The 22,580-nt window shown below is 34.3% G+C and overlaps 2 protein-coding genes across 2 annotated transcripts; one reads left to right on the top strand and one right to left on the bottom strand.

Annotated features, from left to right (window-relative positions):
• Positions 1–4,251: 4,251 nt before the first annotated feature.
• LOC133190442 (serine protease inhibitor Cvsi-2-like) lies at positions 4,252–8,446 on the top strand. Its single transcript, XM_061326089.1, has 3 exons — positions 4,252–4,334; positions 6,418–6,537; positions 8,324–8,446. Exons 1-3 carry the CDS (start codon positions 4,292–4,294, stop codon positions 8,431–8,433), a joined length of 273 nt encoding a protein of 90 aa, XP_061182073.1. The 5' UTR covers positions 4,252–4,291; the 3' UTR covers positions 8,434–8,446.
• A 7,428-nt stretch (positions 8,447–15,874) lies between these two features.
• LOC133178436 (gastrin/cholecystokinin type B receptor-like) lies at positions 15,875–17,254 on the bottom strand. Its single transcript, XM_061313140.1, has one exon. It carries the CDS (start codon positions 17,133–17,135, stop codon positions 15,909–15,911), a length of 1,227 nt encoding a protein of 408 aa, XP_061169124.1. The 5' UTR covers positions 17,136–17,254; the 3' UTR covers positions 15,875–15,908.
• Between the last annotated feature and the right edge of the window lie 5,326 nt (positions 17,255–22,580).

The raw sequence follows: 22,580 nt of genomic DNA, 5'->3' as shown, positions 1-22,580 counted from the left end.
TTACACGTATCTGTCAGTAGTCTGCCTCGATTTAAAAATTAATCGTGCTCTTGGGTATCGAATAAGTTGGTAGACGTAAGCATCATATGCAAATGGTTGCGGAATATTACTACATAAATAAGGAAAGCTGACGATGAAAAAAGCTGAAGTCATCCCGTTTGTCAGACAATTTAGTTGTTAGTTTTTTTAGGTTTTTATCGAACGTCCGAATATGAAACAGACGTGGCAAACATACGCTAGATGGACATAACATTTCTGCATGTCTGAAATATATGCGATCGTATACTGTATATTCAATTTTATTTATAAACAGTGGTCTATGGGAATTTCTTTTCAAATATAGTAATAAAGAAGAATCCCAGTATTATGTACATTCAAGTCTGTTAACATGGTCGTCTAAGAATAGGATACATACATGTAAGAGGAATTTTTTTTTAAAAAATCCACTTTAAAACAGTGATACATTTGTCTCATCAACATGGAAACATTTCAATACAGTGTATATTGAAGCACATTAATGTTTTCAATTTATCATTAAATACAGACCATTTTATTGGCCTTCCAGGTGAACATAAGGATTTATATTCCCTACATTGAACTAAAAATAAATTGAAAACAATTCTGAAAAGTTATTTCACCTGCATCCGAATTCCACTCTAGTGGACATAATATTCAGGCACAAAGAATCAGATAAAAGGGAGGTATCCCCCCCCCCCCCCACACACACACTTTTTCTGAATGTAAATTCTAGCAATTTATAGTTTGAAAAAGTTCATTGAAAGTCTTGTAAACACCCCCTCTTTTTATACAGTATAGTTAAAAAAAACCTCTCCTACTTGAGTTGACAAGGTGAACATAACATTCAGGCGCTTAGAATCAGGGATGGGGTGTTCTCCCCCTTCCATTTTCATGAACGTATTTTTTTTTTAAATATTTTTTTCGCTTGAAAATGTTCATTGCAAGTCTGGTTGCCCTACCCCAAACATTTTGATAGAGTAGAGTAAAAGGAAATCCCCCTTACATCTATAAATTTTATGAGAGGTTCATCAAAGATATTTCTAAGGTAACTTGTCATTTTTGCCTCTTATAATGCCCTATTTCCCCTTTCGATGCCATGCCTGACATGCTCAGGTGAGCATTTTGGCCAACAGGTCTCTTGATTTATTATTTTTTTGCCCCCCTAAAAAATTCAACTTTAATGCACAAGGGGGCATTATTCTACGGGGGTCATTTTTCGTCACGTAGGGTATGCAGATTTTTAGGGTGATGACACTTTTTCTACGGGCAAAAGGGTAATTTTTTCGACTTCGAATAATGACCGGGGGTCATTTTTCGCCGTTGAATAATGACTGGGGGTCATTATTCGATGGCGAAAAATGACCCCCGGTCATTATTCTATGGGGGTCATTATTCGTCTTTACACCGGGTTGCTCAAATTAGTTAAATTTGACCATAGGTTGTGCTAAACAAAGGTCAACTTTCAGTTTGTGTTTGTGTTAAATTTATTGCTGATATAAGTTTTTTATTCCGCTTTCCTTCACAGTTAATTTTTAAAAATTCAAAGTTTTTTATGCCCCCGTCATGGAAGATTCTGGTTCAAATAGTTTTTAATCTGTCCGTCCGTCTGTTTATCTGTTTGTATCCCACACATTTTGATTGGTTGGAGCTACATGTATGGCTTTCATATTTCACCATTGTATTTCTTTGACAAGTCCTTTCCTTGGGTACCAATATATTTGACACCTTGACCTTGGAGTTTGGTCCACTTATGATTGGTGCTAGGGCTTTCATACTTCACGTGTGTATTTCTTGTGACAAGACCTTCCCTTGAGTACCAACAATTTTGACCTTGACCTTTGAGTATGACCTACTTTATTTAATTTTTAACCTTGGCCATAACTTTTGCATGGTTGGTGCTAGGGTTTTCATATTTCACATGCGTATTCCTTGTGACATGATCTTTCTTTTAGGTATCAACATTTTTTATCTCTTAACTTTGGCATTTGCGAAACTTTAGCCTTCACCATGAGCTGCCAGACGGGAAGGATCAGTGTTTAACAAACACATCGGACAAATAGACAGACGGACAGACAGAGCAAAAACTATATGCCCCTGAATCTTCGATTACGGGGGCATAAAAGTTATATTAAAATTCAATGCAAATCGAAAACATAATTTATACAGGTTTAAGACTAAGAAGGCCTACATGCAAACTGGCCACATTGACATAAAATCCTTAGAAAATGAAGTATTACTAAATACAAAACATACTAGTAGATAATGTATAATTCGCATACATGAATGAACGAATAATTGCTTCAGGAATTCAGTATACCAATTATATTTGCAGATGAACACGTAACAGATACTGTATTTTACAAATCCCGAATGGCCTGCGTTGCAGGGGTGAGTCTAAAAATTTCTGAAATGCAAAGTTTTAAGTTTGTGATAAAATATAATGTAAATAACATTTTAAAAGCAAAAGATATTTTCCACCTTAGATTTTTTTATAAGTATTTGTATATTGTTTTCGTCCCAAATCTGAAAGACATTGTGAGAAATGTGATATAGGGAGAAGGGGGATTTCTCGCTTTAAATTCAAAATGGTTCGTTTAAAAAATTCAAAATTATCAAAATTATTTTGGACACCAGCGTTTGTCAGACGAGTTCGATCACCAGTGACCAGATAGCTCAGTTGGTAGAGCACCTGACTGGAGCTTCGGGGGAGGGAGGACTCGAATTGCTGTCTGGTACGTCTCATTTTTCTCCTCTCCTGTTACATTTGGTGCAGTATCATGCCCTGGGAGTGACAGGTGAAAGAACGGCCAGGGAAGAGCCTGAGTTGGTGACTTTAGGGGCGAAGATCCTAAGGAGGGACGAATGTAGCGGTCAGACAAGTTCGATCAGCGGTGACCAGATAGCTGATAGTTGATAGAAAACCTGACAGGAGATTCAGTGTGCCGAATCCCTGTCTGGTCCGTCGCATATTTTCTGCTCTTCTGTTACACATTTAGCAATTTGGCAAGTTGATTAAACTGAATGAATGTAAAAATACGTAATTCAAAAACGATGAAATGAATTTTTCCCTATTTCTTTCTCAGAGTAGGATTTCCCTATTTTATCAATGCCCAAGCCATATCAACAATATTTTGGCTTAAAGTTTAAATGAACGTCAACTGATTTTTAATGAGTGTTTTCGACTCAAGAAATGTTAGAATTAAGTATGAAATCTAAAATATATGGTTCAAATCAATGAGTCTAAATCTAAAATGTTAACTCACAGGGAATTGTAAAAATTATTCACCGAAAAAATCGTACGATTCAGTGTCTCAAGCAGTACCTGTTTGTTCACGAATTTTAAAATGTGTATTAGTCCACCTTTAGAGATTTTTATTTGTTTGTCCTCTGCCTTCCCAGAATGTTGCGTATGGATCGGTGCTTTTTACAAAGATTGTGTTTGAAAATCCAAAATTTATACATTCATGTGTGTATCACTTAATTAAAGCTTTCATACAATTTTGTAACCGAGTAGTTCTTCAAAGAAAAAAAAAAGAAATACAAGAAACACTGCTCTTGAAAGCCGAAGCATAACGACAGGTATGTCCCCTCGACCCCAGCGGCATAATATTGGATTTGAAAGCAGAGAGTAAACAATTTAGTTCTGCAAAACTTAAATTTTTCAGATACTGGCCCGTTTTTAGTTCCATGACAAGGACAGTTTTTGGATATTTAAACTCCAGAAACTTGGAGAATCACATACACATCACTTTTATGTTCATGTAGTTTGAAATACAATGGGAAAAATCCATTTAAAATAAAAATCCCTCCTTTTTCAAACAAATTACAATGTACCATAATTTAAAAAAAATTAGTTTCACCAGATGAAAAGAATTCATTAATGCTTCAAAAGAATTTTATAAATACATAATCCTGAATCACTTGTGAAATGAATTCCATATCCAATTACACGAGACTTGATTCTCTATTTATAACGTTTCATTGATTTCCCTTTGACCCTATTAGGTATGTCGTAGCGGTTGTTATTTTCACACTGTGAAAATAACACTTCTTTTTCTAACTATGAAAATAACACGTCTTTGAAAATATTTTTTGCAATGGATAATTAAGGTATACCAGTGTTGAAAATTTATTATGTTTAAACCAAAAGACATTTGATAACAAAATTCCGTTGATAAAACAGTTTGTCGTGAGATAATGACATGACTTTCATGTAGTAATACCTCGCAAGAGAGATAAGATCTCCCATTCCAGTAATATACAGCCATCAGATATGAAGGGTCTTGTTCTCTGTGTACTGGCGCTCGCCTTAGTCTGTAAGTTCAACCACTTTTTTCCCCAAGAAAATGGATTTGTGTGAATTTCTTTGTCTCTTGTTATATTTGCTTTTTAATGTTAGCGATCGCTTCTTTGATACTATTTTCTTTTTTTTTTTATTTGATTATGACAAAAAATGTATAAAATACTGATACTGATTCGAACCAAGCTGTCAAAAAGTTATCTTTTCCTTATTTCAAGTATAAACTTGGAAATGATTGTATGGCAATTAGATTGGAGAAGACAAAATGAACATTTATTTATCTAAATGTCTATTTCGAGCATGTTCAATATTTAAAAATAACTGCCAAAACTACCTATGAAGTCGTCTATATGATATAATTATATAATGTTTTTTCAGTAAAAGCACATGCATTATTTTAGATTCATTGTATATTTGATATCAAAGATAACATGCTCTATGTTTCCTAAAGCTGTAATGTTAACATTTTATCACATACAACACAGAATTTGTTCTTCTTCATGAAATAATACTGGCTCGCAACTTATTCTGGGACAGACCTCTAAAATTTACAATTTTCAAATAATTTTCAATAACAAATCAGTTTTTCTGAAATCTGTTTTCATGTTATTGCAAGGAAGAAATCGTCCATTTTTTATGGTAGTATATCAGCACTGATTTAATTATAAGTGGGTCAGTTAATGCTTAGCCTAGCAGTTGCTTGTTGACAATACTGATACTTATTCTGATAATAATCTTTATACACATATTTATAAAATTCTGATGCTAGTGCTAGCAGGAGACTGATGCTAACGGTAAATGTATTAAATTTAGCGTATACGATAGTTTGCGGAAATGATTTTTATCAAGTTGGCGTGCATTTGTTTTAGCGCATTTCCAAGTGTGTTAGATTTAAATATTTAAATTGGACTTTTTCGAGAAGCACTGACTTTTACACTCGACGGCTTACTTTGACATTTAAACGTGTTTTTTATGGAGGTTCGGAATTGATATTAGATTAGAAAACCTTATTAGTGGTCATAGGTATGGTGTGAGGGGCACTAACATGATTTACTTGTATGCAATCAACACAAGAGACATTGGGAGGTAGAATAACATAACTTAAAATACCTTATTCGTGAGGGATAGTATTTCCTTTCAATCTCATTTTATGAAGGAATCAAATAAGGAAGAAAAAAACATTCCGAATGAAAACTTGGTAGTAGTTGGTCAAATGGGAAGGGAGGGGTTTAGTATAGGGTGTTTCTCCTTCCCCTCCCTAGACAACGTAATATGTGCTTCGAAATGCCCAATTATTATCGTTTGTTAAGCTAAATATTTATATCGCAAAAGAGCTGCCATATATTGTCCCAGTGTAAAAGTTAGCCGTCGATTATAAAAGTCAGTGCTTCTCGCAAAAGTCCATAAATTTAAGACATTTAGTTATGCAGTTGATTTATCTGATGTTACTTTCTGCTAAAAAGAATACGCATCCAAATGTTATTTCTTTACAGTATTTTGCTTATGCTGATTTATACATCAAAATTAGCTCCTTGTATTTAATCACGAAAGATCTCAGACTTAGATGACCTGTTTGTAGAATTTAAGAGAAGAAGTCACTCGAAACTGCTTTTAAGCTAATGATTAGATATTTTAGATATATACTTAACCTCTGTGCCAAAAAGGTAAATTCAAAGGCGTAAGCGAGGAGAGGGGGGGGGGGGAGGGGCTGAAGGAGACTTGGGAAATGAAGCTAACCAATTGAAATGTAATATGTTTTTCAAAAGGGGGCATAGTTTCCTTGTTTTGTTTTTTTTTATACAGATTTCTTATGTTCCATGTTTTTAAAGATTATTTTAATATATATATATATATATATATATATATATATATATATATATATATATATATATATATATATATATATATATATATATATATATATATATATATAGAAAACTCAAATCGAGGAAAAAAGCCAGAGTATTCATGAGAAAGTAATATTTGAACTCACTGATTAAATATTTTGACAGACTTGCAAAATATGCATAGATTATTTTTAGTCGACTCAATTCAAAATCTAACGTTTATAACGTAAAATATAAGTTTCTTCTTTTCAGCCACAAGCTACGCTTGTATCATAGCATCCGAGTGTTCGGGGTCATGTGACCTCTCCTCCAACCATTGGGCGTGTATCAATCACGCATGCGTGTGCAGACCAAACGCTGGGAACACGGGAGGTAAGATATGTGTTATTTGATTTAAACGAAAGTTCTTAAGAACAAAACAAGACCTTTGACAAGGAGACAGTTGCGACCACGTATAATTATTCCCAGGCCTATACACAACCGCCTTTCAGGAGTGTGATTAATTTGTATTTCAAGTTTACCGTGATTTTCTAGCACAATAATTTAGCAACATAAAATATGCTTGTTTATTCATTGCCCCGTAATCGAAGATTCAGAGGCATATAATTTTTGGTCCGTTTGTCTGTCTAGCTGTCTATTTGTCTACAAAAACTTTGAACAGTTGGTGCTAGGGCTTTCATATTCCTCAAGCCTATTCCTTTAACAAGACTTTCCTATGGGTACCAAAAATATTTGACCCCTTGACCTTGGAGTTTGCCATCTTTTGCATATTTTACCACACTTTAACCTTGGTCATAACTTTTAAACGGTCGGTTCTAAGGCTTTAATATTTCACGTGAGCATTCCTGACCTTGGGTACAAACATTTTTTTACCTCTCGACCTTGGAGTTTGATCTACATTTGAAAAACTCTGCCATATGAGGCATCAGTGCTTCACAAACACATTTTGTTTCACAAAGCAACTGTTACAGTTAATATGACCTGACTTTGACTTAGGCATTATGTTAATAAAACATCCCTTGCAGTTAGTCTTAAAATGTTTCCACCAGGAATTTTAAACAGATGCTTTACAGAATTTAGAACCAAGTGTTAGATTAAGCTATTACTGAAAAGGCCAATAATCGTTTAATAAGTTTTGTATATTGGAAGATTTTTTCATTATACCCACATGAAGTAAAAAATGGATACTTTTACATTAATTGTATATTCAAACGCTCCACTCATTTCGATTATGTGCATATTTTCCCATAAGATACTTTATGTATCATCACATACAGCAATTTAATTTTTTTTCTCTTGGGATCAAGATATCAATTTTAAGAGGGGGGAAGGAAAGAGAGAAAAAAATGGAACTTGATTTGAGCTAGGGTGTAAAAATATCTACCCTCTTCGAAGACTAGTGTATCTTGTAATAAATTGGTACTCAAGCTAAAATGACGTTACAAAAAAATCAATTACGTAATTTGCATTTTCAGTCCTTGCCAGATGTCAGGGTACTCTAAATAAACCTTTGCTAAAATGTTGATTTAAAACCCATTCCAAAGACTTGTATAATAGGCACATTGATGAACTGAAAGTACATATAAAATGGGTCTGTAATTTTTATGGCATCGTTATTGTTTAATTTCATTTAAATAATCCTTGAGTTGTGGCAATGATTATTAAGCTTGAATAATTTGGACATTAGTACAAATATAACTTATCAAAGTGCCATATTTAGATTTACTATAGTTTCCCTATAGACCTCAATTTAACTTTTGTTCTGCAAAAGAAATATAAGGTTCCTTAGCTTTTCATGTTGCCAAGACAAATGCTTGTCTGTAAAGGTGAATCCGTAAGGAAAGCCACGTATATTTTTTGGATATGCATATTGCAAGTTATTTTGTGTTTTCATTTTAATGATTCAGATAAGCTCTGACCATGTAAACTTTTTATAAAATTTTTGAAGATTGTCCGATTCATAATGAAAGCAATTAGACAAGAAATATTGCACAAAACTTCATAAAAAATTATATTTCCGATTATATTGAACATAAAATGATTCTTCATATGATATATTGATTGCTCTATTAATATCCACTCAAGTTGTATAATTCTAAATTCTACTTCTGGTTTAATTCATGGACATTTGATTAAAACATTTTGGTTTTTTTTTCAGATTGCACCGGAAAAGATGACTGCCGATCTTTCTGTGGAACCCACCACGAACATCATTATCATTGCATCGACGGCAGATGTAAATGTGGGGAACTGGACAATGACAAATAAAGAGTTAAAACTCTCATAGTTGACATATCTTTTACACCCGCACTCTCTAAAGAGAGTTTGGATATATTGTTGTTACATGTGCCCTGGTCCGTCCGTCACACTTTCTTCTTCCTCAAACTCCACTTTTATTTTAAGCAGTAACCAATGAATCTTTTGGAATATGGTAGTTGACGTACTGTAGATGTGCAATAGGTTTTGGAATTTTAAAAATTACCTCAGGGATAAAACGAGGGCCAAAAAATGCCATTTTTTAAAACAAAAACCAGGTTCCCAGAACTCCTCTTACATTTGAAGCAGTGGCTTATCTTTTGGATGATGATTGGTGTGTTACAACGTAATTAACACATTTCTAACACACTTTGAAAAAAAAATCAAAAGTGCGTTGATTTTGTCCCAGATTAAAAGCTCTTTGAAATTATTTTTCAAAATGCGTTGATTTTATCCCAATTTTAACGCACTTCGAATAAAAAATTTCAAAGTGCTTAATTTTTTCAAAGTGCATTGCTACATTGGTGGTGTCCTGTAGATGTGCAATGGGTTTCGGAATTTTCATTTTCCTCCTTGGGGTCAATTGGGGGTCGAAAATGACGTTTTTATATATATACATAAAAAAAATCTGGTTCCCAGAACTCCCCTTACATTTATGCAGAGCCTATTCATCTTTTGTAATATGATTGATTGGTGTCCTGTAAATGTGCAATAAGGTTTCGGGATTTTCATTTTCACCCTGGTGGTCAAATGGGGGTCGAAAAATGACGTTTTCTCTTCAAAAACACCCTGGTTCTCAGAACTCCCCTCACATTTTATGCAGAAGCTTTATCATCTTTTGGAAGATGATTGGTGGTGCCCTGTAGATGTGCAATAAGGTTTTGGAATTTTCATTTTCACCTTGGGGGTCAAATGGGAGTCGAAAAAGGATTTTTCCCCCCGAAAACACTCTGGTTCCCAGAACTCCTCTTACACTTTACGCAGTAGATTAATAATCTTTTGGAAGATGATTGGATGTGTCCTACAGATGTGCAATAAGATTTCGGAATTGTCATTTCCACCCTTGGGGTCGAAAAATGACATTTTTTCATAAAAAAGACCTTGGTTCCCAGAATTCCCCTTATATTTTATGAAGTAGCCTAACATCTTTTGGAAGATAATTGCTGGTGTCCTGTAGATGTGCAATAAGGTTTCGAAATTTTCATTTTCACCTTGGGGGGAAATAGGGGTTGAAAAATGACTGAATGTTTTTTTCTACACTTTTAATCATTCATGAAAATAAGATAAACACTGAATTATGTACATTATTAAAGCTGATTCTGCACAAAGTCATTGAAATCAAACCAAAACTATAGGGGGGATAGCGGTTTGAATGAATTTCACAAAAATATCGGAAATAACGGAAAAATCTGCGACAATTCAGTGTGTAAATAATGGCCTAACAATTCATATGAAAAAAGGCAGTCAGCATTTGACTTAATGATAGCTTGCATTTGCTGACATTGCTGTGATTGTATCGACCATAGAACTTACGAAATGATGACTTTAAACGAGACTGCTGATATTCTTGTTTCATCAACTTGTTTGTCAATAACTACCCTCGTTTTAGAAATTGTTCATACGTAGAGCATGCTCTGGCGTATCGAATCAACTGAGATATATAAATTCCGCATGCAGGTGATAAGGGTATATTGCTGCATAAGTAAGGGAAGTTGACGATTGAAAAGTTAAAGTCATCACGTTTATCATAAAGCTTTGGTGTTAGATTACCATTAAAGTCTTTTTCTAATAAAATATCCAAATATGAAACAGATATGTCAGACTCTGTGGTATCATTTATCTCAAAAGATTTTTGAAGATTTTTTCCTAAACATTTCCATGTAAAACTTTGACTTTGATCCCCTACCCATGGAGGTCATGATTTGGACAAATTAAACTTGAACTGTGTGATGAAGTTTCACATAAGTTAAAACTTTTTGTAGAAGCTCATGTATGATAATTACACAATGAGTGATATGTTTACGTGTCTTTCAAAGCTAACGCGCTTCATGAAATATGCAGGCGTGAAGCGTCGTAGTTCATGTCCTCATGAATTCTCAAAAATCAAATTCATCTCTTAAATAACCCATATTAAAATATGATTTGATATGTGAAAAGACTAGTGTTTCACGCTGTATAGTTTTCAGATTGATTCGGAAATTCAGAAGTAAAAGATCTCAGTCAAACTTGTCGAAATCTGTATGGGCACCAAAATATATCGATGCTGTGAGCAACATGATATCTGAAAATGCCAAATTTCCATTGATAGACTTTGCTAAAATACGAAACATTTCATTGTCATAACAGATCTGACAAATGAAATAAATCTAACAATAATTCTATCAGATGGGTGCCTTATTTCTTTACAAATGCCTAAGAGAAAGCACACTTTTGAATGTGCCAATGGCCTATTTAAAAATAATAATTTTTACAAAAAAGATCTGATAAACTTGAGTGATGGATGACAAAACATGAGTGTACTTTTTATAGCCGAAAAGGAAGATCAAGAATAAAATGTGGAATCAAAGAGAAAGCTGTCGTCCTATTATTGCGAAGAGAATCAAGGGCTCAAAATATGTTTTATTAATTTTCTTTTTATTCAAATTCAGGTCCAGTAAAACATGTACATATATCCAAAGGAAGGACTATCAATGGTAACTTTTATGTTAAATTTTCACTCCGGAATGTTAAGCAGATTTCCTGCAAATCAAGCCAAAATACTGGTCCCCAGAGTATTTTTCTGCACCTGAAAACGCTGCTGCAAATAAGCAGAGAAATAAATAAAATTTTGAAGAAAGGAAAGTTTACAGAGCTTCGGCATCCCCATATTCGCTAGATCTCAGCCATTGTGAGATCTTTTTCTTCCAAAAACACAGGAAAGCAATCAAAGGAAGATTTTACAATTTCAGGTATATCAAGGAAAGTGCTATTCATCAGTGCCTTTAGGGCATCCCTAAAGATGAGTATCCTGAGGTTTTTCTGGTCATCGGTACAAAGACTTTAGACATGTGTAAATGTTAACAGGGAATGCTTTGAGGGATTGAAAGTATTACGAATCTGCTTTACATGCTTTTCCTATTTTTAGATGACCTTTTGCATTATTTATTGATTAATTATTTATTAACGACCCTCGTATTCAAGCTATGGATCCATTATAGTGTTACATTATATTCAGGTGACCGTTAAGGCCCATAGGTCTCTTCTTTCAGATATGAATCAGTGCTGCATGATTATATAATTCAAACGATGAAAAAAACATCATCAGGAAATAAACTTTACATGATATCTTTATGTTCTAAAATTTCGATTTTCTAACGATAAAAGATTGAGGAGGAAACTTTAATCTGATTAAGGAGGAGAAGGACCTTGAGCTGAAAAAATGCTTGTCACTCAATTTTTTTTCATATTAGATATATTTCTAATTAAGTATTTCCCACATATCTTAAAGCAATTATATCATTAGGTTTCTTAACTTATTTTGGAGATATTGATTGACAAATACTATGCCCTACAGTATCTAAGTGGAGTTTTATTTCTCCATGTTTCCGGGCTCATTACTCAAAATGAGATTTTTAAGCATATTCAAAAAATATTTAAAGTGCATATGTATCTTTTAAAATATTTCATAGTATGAATAGGATTTAAAATTCGAAAAAGCAAGTTTCTTCTGTCACACTGCATCTGGATAGGGAAATTTACGCACTTTTTAATACAATTTAAACAATAAAAAACGTAATTTTACAAAAAATTCTATCATTCAATATTTTTTAATTTACGTTGAAATGTAAATCCTTCAAATTATTGATTAACTATAAAAATTTCGAATGGTGAAGCTAACCTCAATATTTTATGTACTTAATAATAACAATGTACTTAACAATTATGTACTTTATTTTTTAAGTGAAAAATTAAACTCTTAAATTCTTTTCTTTCTTTTTTTTTTTTTTTTTTTTTTTTGGTCTCAAATATTATTTCAGTTCTCTTCTTTCCCTTTTCATTTCCCTCATCACCTTTCATCGTCATTTAATCCTTTCCAGCCCAATTTTTTTTTTAAAGTAAAGCATTTCGATTTCTTCACGATAGATAAACGTGTTTTCAATTCTAATTTCATGAGAGATTGCACGCAGCACATGCAGGGTTAAGTCGATCCTTTAATAAACACTACGTACAAATTTTACTCCTTTTAGACCAGGGGACAAGCGATGACAAAGTGTTTTCCGGAAAGATCTCCTTAACACCGACTAGTTCGGTGACTAATATTATTTCATCTGCTTCCGGTGTCCACTAGCAAATATCCCGTCCTCTTGAAAACGGAAAGCGGCACTTTATTTAGCACAAACAATTACAAAGAACATGCCTAAAATATACATGTTAAACAAGTACATTGTAATTTAGAAATTATCTTGGCCCTTCGTAGAATAATATCAATAGATGGATAAATATTGAGTTCATATCATAGAAGTCAAATTTCTGATCGAGGTGTCGATCTTCATCAAACAGAAAGAATTAGATTAATATTCTTGTCCTTCCTTCAAGTTTATTCTTATGAGCTATCTGTTGAATCTGGTAGATACAATGGTATTAGATAAAGAGAGATCAGTACAATTCAAACATAAAAACAAAATATCAAAGTATGAAAACTTTAAAAGTTAAGACTTAAATTATCAGTATACAATTTATAAGTAAAACTAGCGATTTCTACTTAACTGTCTTTGAAAAAAAGAATCCTTGGAAAGTATGACAGGTACCCTTTGTAAAAATGAACTATAATTGATAAATTCAATGTGACAAATTTTCTAAAAGGGCAAAGAAAGAATGTTTAGTGCATCTTAAAAACCTTAAATAATAGGTACAGGTTTTTCAACCCATGTTCATTCTTGTACTTTATTGCATTATTCCTAATCTTGTACAAAGTGTACTCAAATTGTGTTGGAAATATTAGAATCTGCAGTTTTTGATTTATCAGTTTAATTATGCCTTAACATTATTTTCTAAACACGTGTAACTTTGATGAACAGAGATAGCATCTTAAAAAATTGACTTGATTAATCTTAAGGTAAAATATTCTATGATTTATAAATATACAGCCCAACATTCAAATTGGTAAATGTAATTATGAAATGCACTCAAAAAAATAGCGATTTTTTTCCCAACTAAAATATAAAACTTGGAAGAACCTTTCACATGATTAGACCATATCATATGAGAACTTGTCACGATAAAGCGATTGCATTCCCTTTGTCATTTAGCTACGACCATTATTATGTGAGATTACTTTTATTTTGCTGACTGAATTTCCTAGTAAATATTGATTTTAGTATGTTAGTGGGTTGTATGGAAGTTTTTCCTGTTATAATGATACGTATTGGCTATTTTGTGCAACGACTTCCAGAATTTCGGAGCGAATACCAGTGGCCTGAGACCAACGGTGTAAATGTAATTTTTTATGTACACGACGTCCTTAAAAATAAAGCTTTTATGTCAATTGTTAAAAACCCATAATCTATTAATATATTAAATGTATGCTCCAACACGCATCAAAATTGCTTTTTTTTAGCCTTAAAGTTAATTTTTCGTCCAAACATGATTTTATTGAATTAAAAACGTGTTCTTAATTTAAAAAGAAACACAAAACAAAAATAAACAAATAAATGAAACATAAACCCTTTCTGTAGTTAAAATGCTTTAGAGCTGCATAAATATATTGTCAAACATTTGATACTACAATAGTAAGTATTGTTCTGTTGAAAACTTATAGTTATGAGTATATTCTTTCGACCCTTAGAGTCTGCTTTTTGTATTAAGGGTATTTTCTTACAAGAATATTTGACGAAAATATATATATAGGATGCTGGATCCCTCATTGACAATGTTTATGTAGTCTCCGGAGAGAAGGTCTTCCAACAAAATGTTGCTGTGGACTTCATCTCGACATTTAGATATATCAATTAGTCAAGTCACTTCCATTCAGATGTCGACTCGACATATCCCATTGAACATGAAATAAAAGACACCACAGAGTCTGCCACATCTGTTTCATATTTGGATGTTTTACTGACTATAGATGATAAGGGCCAACTTACAAAGCGATGACTTCAGCTTTTTCAAAGTCAATTTTCCTTATTCATGTGGTAGTATTCCACTAGCACTACATATGGGTTTTCGTCTCCCAACTTATTCAAGACTCAGGAGTATGCTCTGAGTACGATTAAACGCTTTAATATCGCGGATGTTTTTTTTTTTTTTTAATAAAAGGTTTATTCTGCATTATTGTTTGGATTTTCAATATGGAATATGTGCTAGAAGAAAAATATATGAAAGATGACAAATAGAAATAACCTTGGAATTCGGGGATGGGGGTTGGATGGGGGTGTTCCTGTCCACTAAAACGAGAATATTGAGTGATGGGTTCGCAGTTTAGTTTAGTGTAAACGGGTTTCTTCATTGAATTATTCGCTTTGCGAAAACCTAGCATTTGAAAAGAACGCCTTATATTGATCTAAGTGGTGACTGAAAAATTAACATTTCAATCACTGTTAAAGTACTTTGGACACTGAATAACAAATAACTTCATTGACAAATAAATAAAAATCCCAACAATACATATACATCATTATAGTAATTTAAGGAATATATACCTATAAATCGCATTTTGTCGTTACTGAAGAAATATATTTTGTTACAACCTTTTCTACAAGGTAATACGATACACATGTAGCTATCCTTAAATTCTGTCTTTTTGGATATGTAACAAATAAATTTCATAGGAGAAAATTTATATATACTTTCTGTTTCAAATGAGCAAGTGTGTTCTGTTGTCTGAAATAGAATTTCTATATACAGCTCTAAAAGTTGCTGCAGAGATTTTACTTCCTTTCAGATTTTATATTCTTTAACTTAACTTTTAAATGCATGTAAAGTAGATGTTAATTATTTCTGTGAAAATCGTAAGAATGCTTGATCGTGCAGAGGAAATGTTCATCGAACGGAATTATAAATTTAAGAATTCAAATTAAAAATAGATTAGGTATTTCTTGTTTATAATTGATTTCTGTTGTGGAATAAGATTTGAAATACTGAATGTTCAAATAACTAAAAAATGTGACGTTCGGAAGAATTCCCAAGTCTAACTTTTAAAGAAAGCAGTGACATTTGCATCGAGCTATCCTACAATAACTGTAATAAAAACAAGCGGAGCTTCCCCGGGAGCAAGAGTACACCCATCCTGAAATAAATTATTACTTATATATCTTCCATTACGCTCGCACGCACTCACCCCCCCCCCCCCCCCCCCCACACACACACAAGCGCTTTTCTATACCCCCCCCCCCCCACCAACTTCGTTTCGAGGGATAAAACCCCAAATATGTTTGTGTCTTTAGGTTTATTGCTCGATATTTAACAAACATTAATGAGAAATAAGATTGATATGACAACAATAATGAACGTTACACTGTCTGAGATTTCCATTTAGAAGGAAGTTTAAATACTTTGCTATACAATAAATTACATTCCTTGCGGAATCTATCGTCTACAAAACAATACACTAAAGGGTTTGTTACATTGCTCAAGAAATATCCGCGCAGAAGAACTGGTGTGAACATTCCGAGACTACGTGCCAGGTTTTCGTAAGCCGAGGGTTGCGCTGCCCGTATGACGAGAATGATGAGGTTTGGTAGGTATCCAACATAAGACACAGCAGTGGCTATGAGAAACATCAGAGTGATCCTTCTGGTTCGATCCAACCTGGCTTTCCCTTTTATCATAGGCTTACTGGAAGGTTTGTCAACAGTATTCAGAGTTATTTTGTTTTTATTGGAATAGACACTGGATTCTTCGTCTTGAATGTGGTGAGAACTGCTACCCTCGGGTTTCATAGACACCATTTTTAGGTGGACAGACGAGGCACTCACTTTGTTTTCGCTACTGACGGAGTTTCCGCTCAAGGTTTTCTTTACATTTTTAAGCTGAGCCGATTGACGGAAGGTCATTTGTTTGTACAAACTCTTACCAACGAAAGAATATGCAACGATACATAAAATGAAAATAGCAGTACTTATAAGTAACAGAAGAAGGGAATAGATCCGGAAAAAAGATTGCTGTCCTTCACTTGAGCCCGTTGTACAATCCGTGCCCGAGAGTCCTGGAATGTCAGTGGATTTTTCCGCTACATCGTACAAATAAAAAGAAGAAATTGCCAAAAGAATGGACACACCAACAGTGACCATACATGCGATGGCTGCTTCTTTCTCGGATATTTGTCTTCCAAATGGACAGCATGCCTTTCTATATCGTTCTATGGCTATAACTCCCAACATGAGTCCTGAAGCAATACTGACTACGTGGTTAATGAACCGGAAACACTTGCAAGCAGCACCAGAGTCAAACGTGTACCCATGGCGAATATCCACAATTTCAAATGGAGCACTGACTGCACATGCAACAAAATCAATGGCGGCTAACCAGACCACAAAAGTTCTGTGGTTTGAGGGTTTATATCTTACATGATACACAATAAAAGCATGACCGTTCCCAATGGTTCCCACAAAACACAACAGAATCAGGTAAACTACAACAGCTATGTCATCGTGAAGAAATTCTTGAAATTCGTATTGTTCAATGGTCAAGGCTAACTCGGTTGAGTTGCTTAGAGTTTTGTTAAGTATAGAGTCCATCCTAGAGTCATTCCCTAGTCAATTCTGACGCCGTGTCGGCTTGGTGAGGCTTAATAATGATTCGAGTGATTTCATTTTCCGGTAGATTTCCAGTGTAGGAAATTCGCTCTTGATGATTTAGGACCCGCATATTTCTTACTACCACTATATAATACACTGAACTATCGCTATATCCATGACTAAATGACTAACAAGTGCGTTCTTAAATAATCGTATATACATACTTGACATTGAAAGAATATAAAATTCTCATAGATTTGTAAACAATATATCCACTGTGATTTTCTGAAATTGTCTATTGCTCCTTAAAATGCAGAAAATATTTAATGTCTCTGAAGCACGATTTGAGGTTGCATATTATTATGTAATTATATTTTGAACAAAACTTAAAGAATAGAAAAAGAAGGGACGGAGAGGAGGGGCAAAACAAACAAAACATGAGAAAAACCGCATATTTCAAGTTAAAAGTCTTTAAGATTTATATTTTTTATATTGTCTATAGGTCAACATTATCATTCAAAGTTAATTTTTTTATTGATGGATATATCCACAAAGTAAAGATTCAACATTTTAAAGTCTTTTAGTGTGAAAAAAACCCCAAACAGATTATTATGTCAAATCTAAAGGTAATGATATGCGCGTGTCATTGCAAAGCTTTGGAAAAACACGAAGAAATCAAAGTACCGAAAGTACTGAATTGTTTTGTTTGCTTGTTTGTTGTTTAACGTCCCTCTCGAGAATTTTTCACTCATATGGAGACGCCACCACTTGCCGATGGAGGGCTGCAAATTTATGTCTATAGTGAGGGCCATTGAGCGGTGAGGAATCGATTTTCGTGCAAACACCTTCTGCGACACGGGACCTTGGTTTATTCGGTCTCATCCGAAGGACCGGTCTCCACGTCCCGCAGGGAATTCGAACCCGAAGTACTGAATTGAGGTCACATCATTGGTAAATGATGTTAAGGGCATCGCTATCCTTCTCAGATTGAATTACAAATGCAAAAAGGTTGTTCAAACAAATGAGAATACAACATTTGAATGAATACACAGCAATTAGAAATGCTCCATTTCTGACTTTTCTGTAATCAAAGTTGACGATAGAAAGTTCAAGGGATCAAAAGAAGTGGCTACTGTTGTTGAATAAAGAAATTTGGTGCCAGTGCATTAAATTGCATAGGATTTGGGTTGTTATGCATCAATTAGCACCATCGGTCGAATTGAACTTGGATGAGATTGATTCTGGTGTCAACGAACCAATTATTAGTGTAACTTCTGTAACTATTAAGAAGTTTGTTTCTCTTCCAGTAAGTCAGAATTTGGATGGAACGTTCCTATTTCCACCGTAGTTTGATTGTACATGTATGTGAAGATAACGAATAGTAATCATAATTAAAAGACCTATTAAACAATACAAATTGAGAGAAAACTGGACTTCTGAAAACATCAGAAGTTGGATCAGGTGCCAAGGAGGAGTAAGCATTCCCTGTCCATTGGTCAAACCCACCGTAAACGGAGTAAACTGCCGAACATTCAGTATGAAAATAAGGGTACCACAAAGGACACCACTTACAACACACTCAACACTCACATCAAAACAAAAGCAAACGACTGCTTGTAAAAGGCAATATCATACCAAATTCTTATCGACTGCTTTTGATTTCTGACATCAATAAATAATATAAAACTTTACAATTAACTGATCGCTATTATAGCAATCACAAAACACATTTTAATTATTGGAAAGAATGCAATTCAATAAATCAAATGAAAGAGAAATAACATTTTCAATAGGGTCATTTTATTCACAGAGCTTGATATGGGTCGCAGAGTAAGACTATAAAAATATGGCTATGATACCGTATAAATAAAGAGTATACATTGCTAGGAGGACTGGGCTTGGATTAAGAGAGGTCCAGCTACTATAATTTTCTTCGAGAATGCCCCTTAATAGGGAATATTGATGTTTCCGAACCAAATCTTCAAAAGTCCTCGAAATTTGAACAGTATATTACCAAGGATCGTATCTTAGAATGTACACTTAGAGACAAAGCAAAGTTGTCAATTCCTTTTCAGAATTTTTTGTACACGTACTAAGTAAAGTACATCCTTTGTAGAAACTGCAATGTTTCCAAGTCAGATCTTTAAAGATAAAAATCTTATTTACCGGAATGCTAGATGTACCTTTTTGATCTTTCTCCAAAAGTAGAGATATAACACCATTGTTACGTAAAATTTGCAATTTTTACCTCATTCTGTAAGTTCTACGAAATTTTATCATAAATTTTATATGGAATGCTTAAACGATTAAGGGATTAAAATGACATCAGAAGGAGGGAGGGATGTATTTACCTCCATTTTATAAAGTTTCACCCCGACAAAAACTTACATAAGCCTGGGAAATATTTAAACAGGCTACAGAGAAATAAAATGCATCCAGAGTATATGTTTTTAAATGTCGAAAAAGATTCAGAGAGAGCAAAAGAAGATTTGTAGTTCGGGTGTCCAAAGTCAGTCACGTCGAAAGTGATCTTGCTCATGTGCGGTAGATATTGAACTCCGACAAGCAAATTATGCTTGCAAAATCAAGGAGGGATTTTCCCCCCTATATATAGATCCATTTACAATATTATGCATTGAAATTAGCTGTTCATGATATTATAAAGGAATAAAAACATAACGGATTTCGGTCTATACTTAATTCCAGGGAATCTCATCCAGAAAATTGTATTTAGGAAGAGAGAGCGGGAATTTGGAGGTATTCAAATAAAGATCATACCCTTTTCTTGAGTTAATTTTGTCTCATTTTTATTGATATATTATTTTCAAGTCAACCTGATCATTAAAACTACTTTTTGTACTATACAACAAAAATTCGTCATAATTTAATTATTCTATTAACCTTTTAAATACATTATTTACAGTGATTAGTTATCAAAAGCGAAATGCAAAAGGAAACTGAGAGTATTGCGTACCGGCAAGTGTAATCTGGTTCCCGCTAAAAATTGAAAATGCCATAATTCCGTCAAAACTCAATAAAGTGGAATGAAATGCAAACTTGATCTATAACTCATCAAGGTAAAGTCACTTACCAAAAATCAGCTAAATACCTGCAAGCGTTTAGAAAAAAAATTGCGGAAAACCCAAAATTTGAAAAGGTTGTAATTCCGCCAAAAATCATTGAAGCGGAATGAATTGTAAACTTGATCTGTAACTTATCAAGATAAACTCACATACCAAAAATCAGCTCAATATCTGCAAGCGTTTAGAAAAAAAGCGCGGAAAACCAAGTGGGACAGACTGACAGACAGACAGAGGGACAGACAGTCGGACGGACAGACGGACGGACAGACTCAGAGGAAACCTATAGTCCCCTCCGGTTTCACCGGTAGGGGACTAATAACTTCTCTCAGTAGAATACAAATTAATAGAGCCCTGGCCAGGACCAGAACACTTGACAAAATGGTCCTGATGTTCAAAAATCTGGTAAGAGTATCCTTGCTTATTAAAACTTTCATGCTGTTTGCCTCCGATAAGCCCAGGAGCAGAGAAAATTTACAAAGAAACAAGCATTCTGAGAGTATTGCATTAGCAATACTAGTCCCCTACCGGCAAGTGTAATCTGGTTCCCGTTAAGAATTGAAAATGCCATAATTCTGTCAAAAATCAATGAAGTGAAACGGAATGCAAACTTGATCTCTAACTAATTAAAGTAAAGTCACATACCAAAAATCAGCTCAATATCTGAAAGCGTTTAGAGGAAAATTGCGGAAAACCCTTAAAAATTGAAAAGGCCGTTATTCCGTCAAAAATCAATGAAGTGGAACGAAATGCAAAGTTGATCTGTAACTTTTCAAGATACACTCACATACCAAAATTCAGCTCAATATCTGCAAGCGTTTAGGAAAAAAGTGCGGAAAACCAATTGGGACAGACTGACAGACAGACAGAGGGACAGACGGACAGACAGACAGACAGACAGACGGACGGACGGACAGACTCAGAGGAAACCTATAGCCCCCTCCGGTTTCACCGGTAGGGGACTAATAATGCATTTTCACTGCAGATTCAACACAGCCCTAGCCTTACACCAGAACCCATTGCCCAATATCATGAAATTCACAAATTTGGATGAGGTATACCCTAATCATCATAACTATACTCTTAGTTGAAGATTTTCAAAGAATTTACACAATTTCACTATATTATCAATAGACCCCCCCCCCCACCCCCCGAAAACAAAAACCCCTGACACTGGGACCACATGTTTTAAAATTTTGTAGGAAGTCGTGCTCATCACTGCTCATCATAACTGTGCACTTAGTGTATCTGCTCAACACCAAGGAGTAGACAGGATTATTTAATAGCTTTAATGCATTTTCACTATATTATCAAAGAGTCCCACCCTTACACCTGAACATCTGACCCAGGGGCCATACTCGCGCTTCTGAAAGAAGCAATCTTGTTCATCATAACTATACACTTATTTTCTATACTTTATAACCAGGAGCAGAAAAGAATTTTTTTCAAAGAAATTATGCTTTTTCACTATAAAATCAGTAGACGTCGTCTCTTTTTACAGAACCCCCGACACCGAGGCCACAAATTTTACAATTTTGAAGAAGCACTCTTGCTTATCATAACCATGCACTTTGTTTTAATAATTATTCAAAGATTTTCAAAGAAATAATGCATTTTCACTACAGTGTATGTTATCAATAGAGTCCAGCCCTAACACCAGAACCCCTGACCCAGGCGTCATAAATTCACAATTTTGGAAGAAGCACCATTGTTCATCATAACTATGTACTTAGTTCGTCTGTTTAATGCCCAGGGACAGAAAGATTTTCAAAGGATTAATGAAATTTTACCATATAATCAATCATAAAGCCCCGCCCTATCACCAGAGCACCTGACTCAGGGGCCATGAAATGCACAATATTGGAAGAGGTATCCTTGCACACCATATACCGGGCACTTCCGTCCCAGCTGGTGCACATCAACAAAATTTACCCTAGATGCGGGTGATTTAATCGAAATATTTACAAATCGGGGGCACATAAAAATTAAGTGGAAATATGAAAAGGAAGAAGAATGTATAACGAATTTATTGATATTTATTGATGTATGCATATTCTATGTTCTCTTATGCTTTCGATAAATAATCAGGCGAAGTTTAAGCGAGGTGAGGCAGACGATGAGAAAAGAGTTGCAAGCCTTCTTTCTTTTTATGTATCAGTCGAAAACGATATATTTAAAAACAGCTTATAGAGACAAAAGAGTTACATTATTGATAACATACAGTGCATATTAGAATACAGAAATAGGAAAAAGGTGACTCGACCCCAGATTTAAATAGAAAAAAAATGGAAGGGGGGGGGTCCATACCCCAAGTGCCTGTGCGTAAGGCCTAAGAGAAATAACCAAAACACACATGTAAAAAGGA

The sequence above is a fragment of the Saccostrea echinata genome, unplaced genomic scaffold (assembly GCF_033153115.1).
Source record: "Saccostrea echinata isolate AGI-Se365-2 ecotype Australia unplaced genomic scaffold, CSIRO_AGI_Sech_v1 ptg000001l, whole genome shotgun sequence".
Lineage (NCBI taxonomy): Eukaryota > Metazoa > Mollusca > Bivalvia > Ostreida > Ostreidae > Saccostrea > Saccostrea echinata.
Note: the sequence above shows the minus strand (reverse complement) of the source record. Positions and strands in the feature narration are given on the sequence as shown.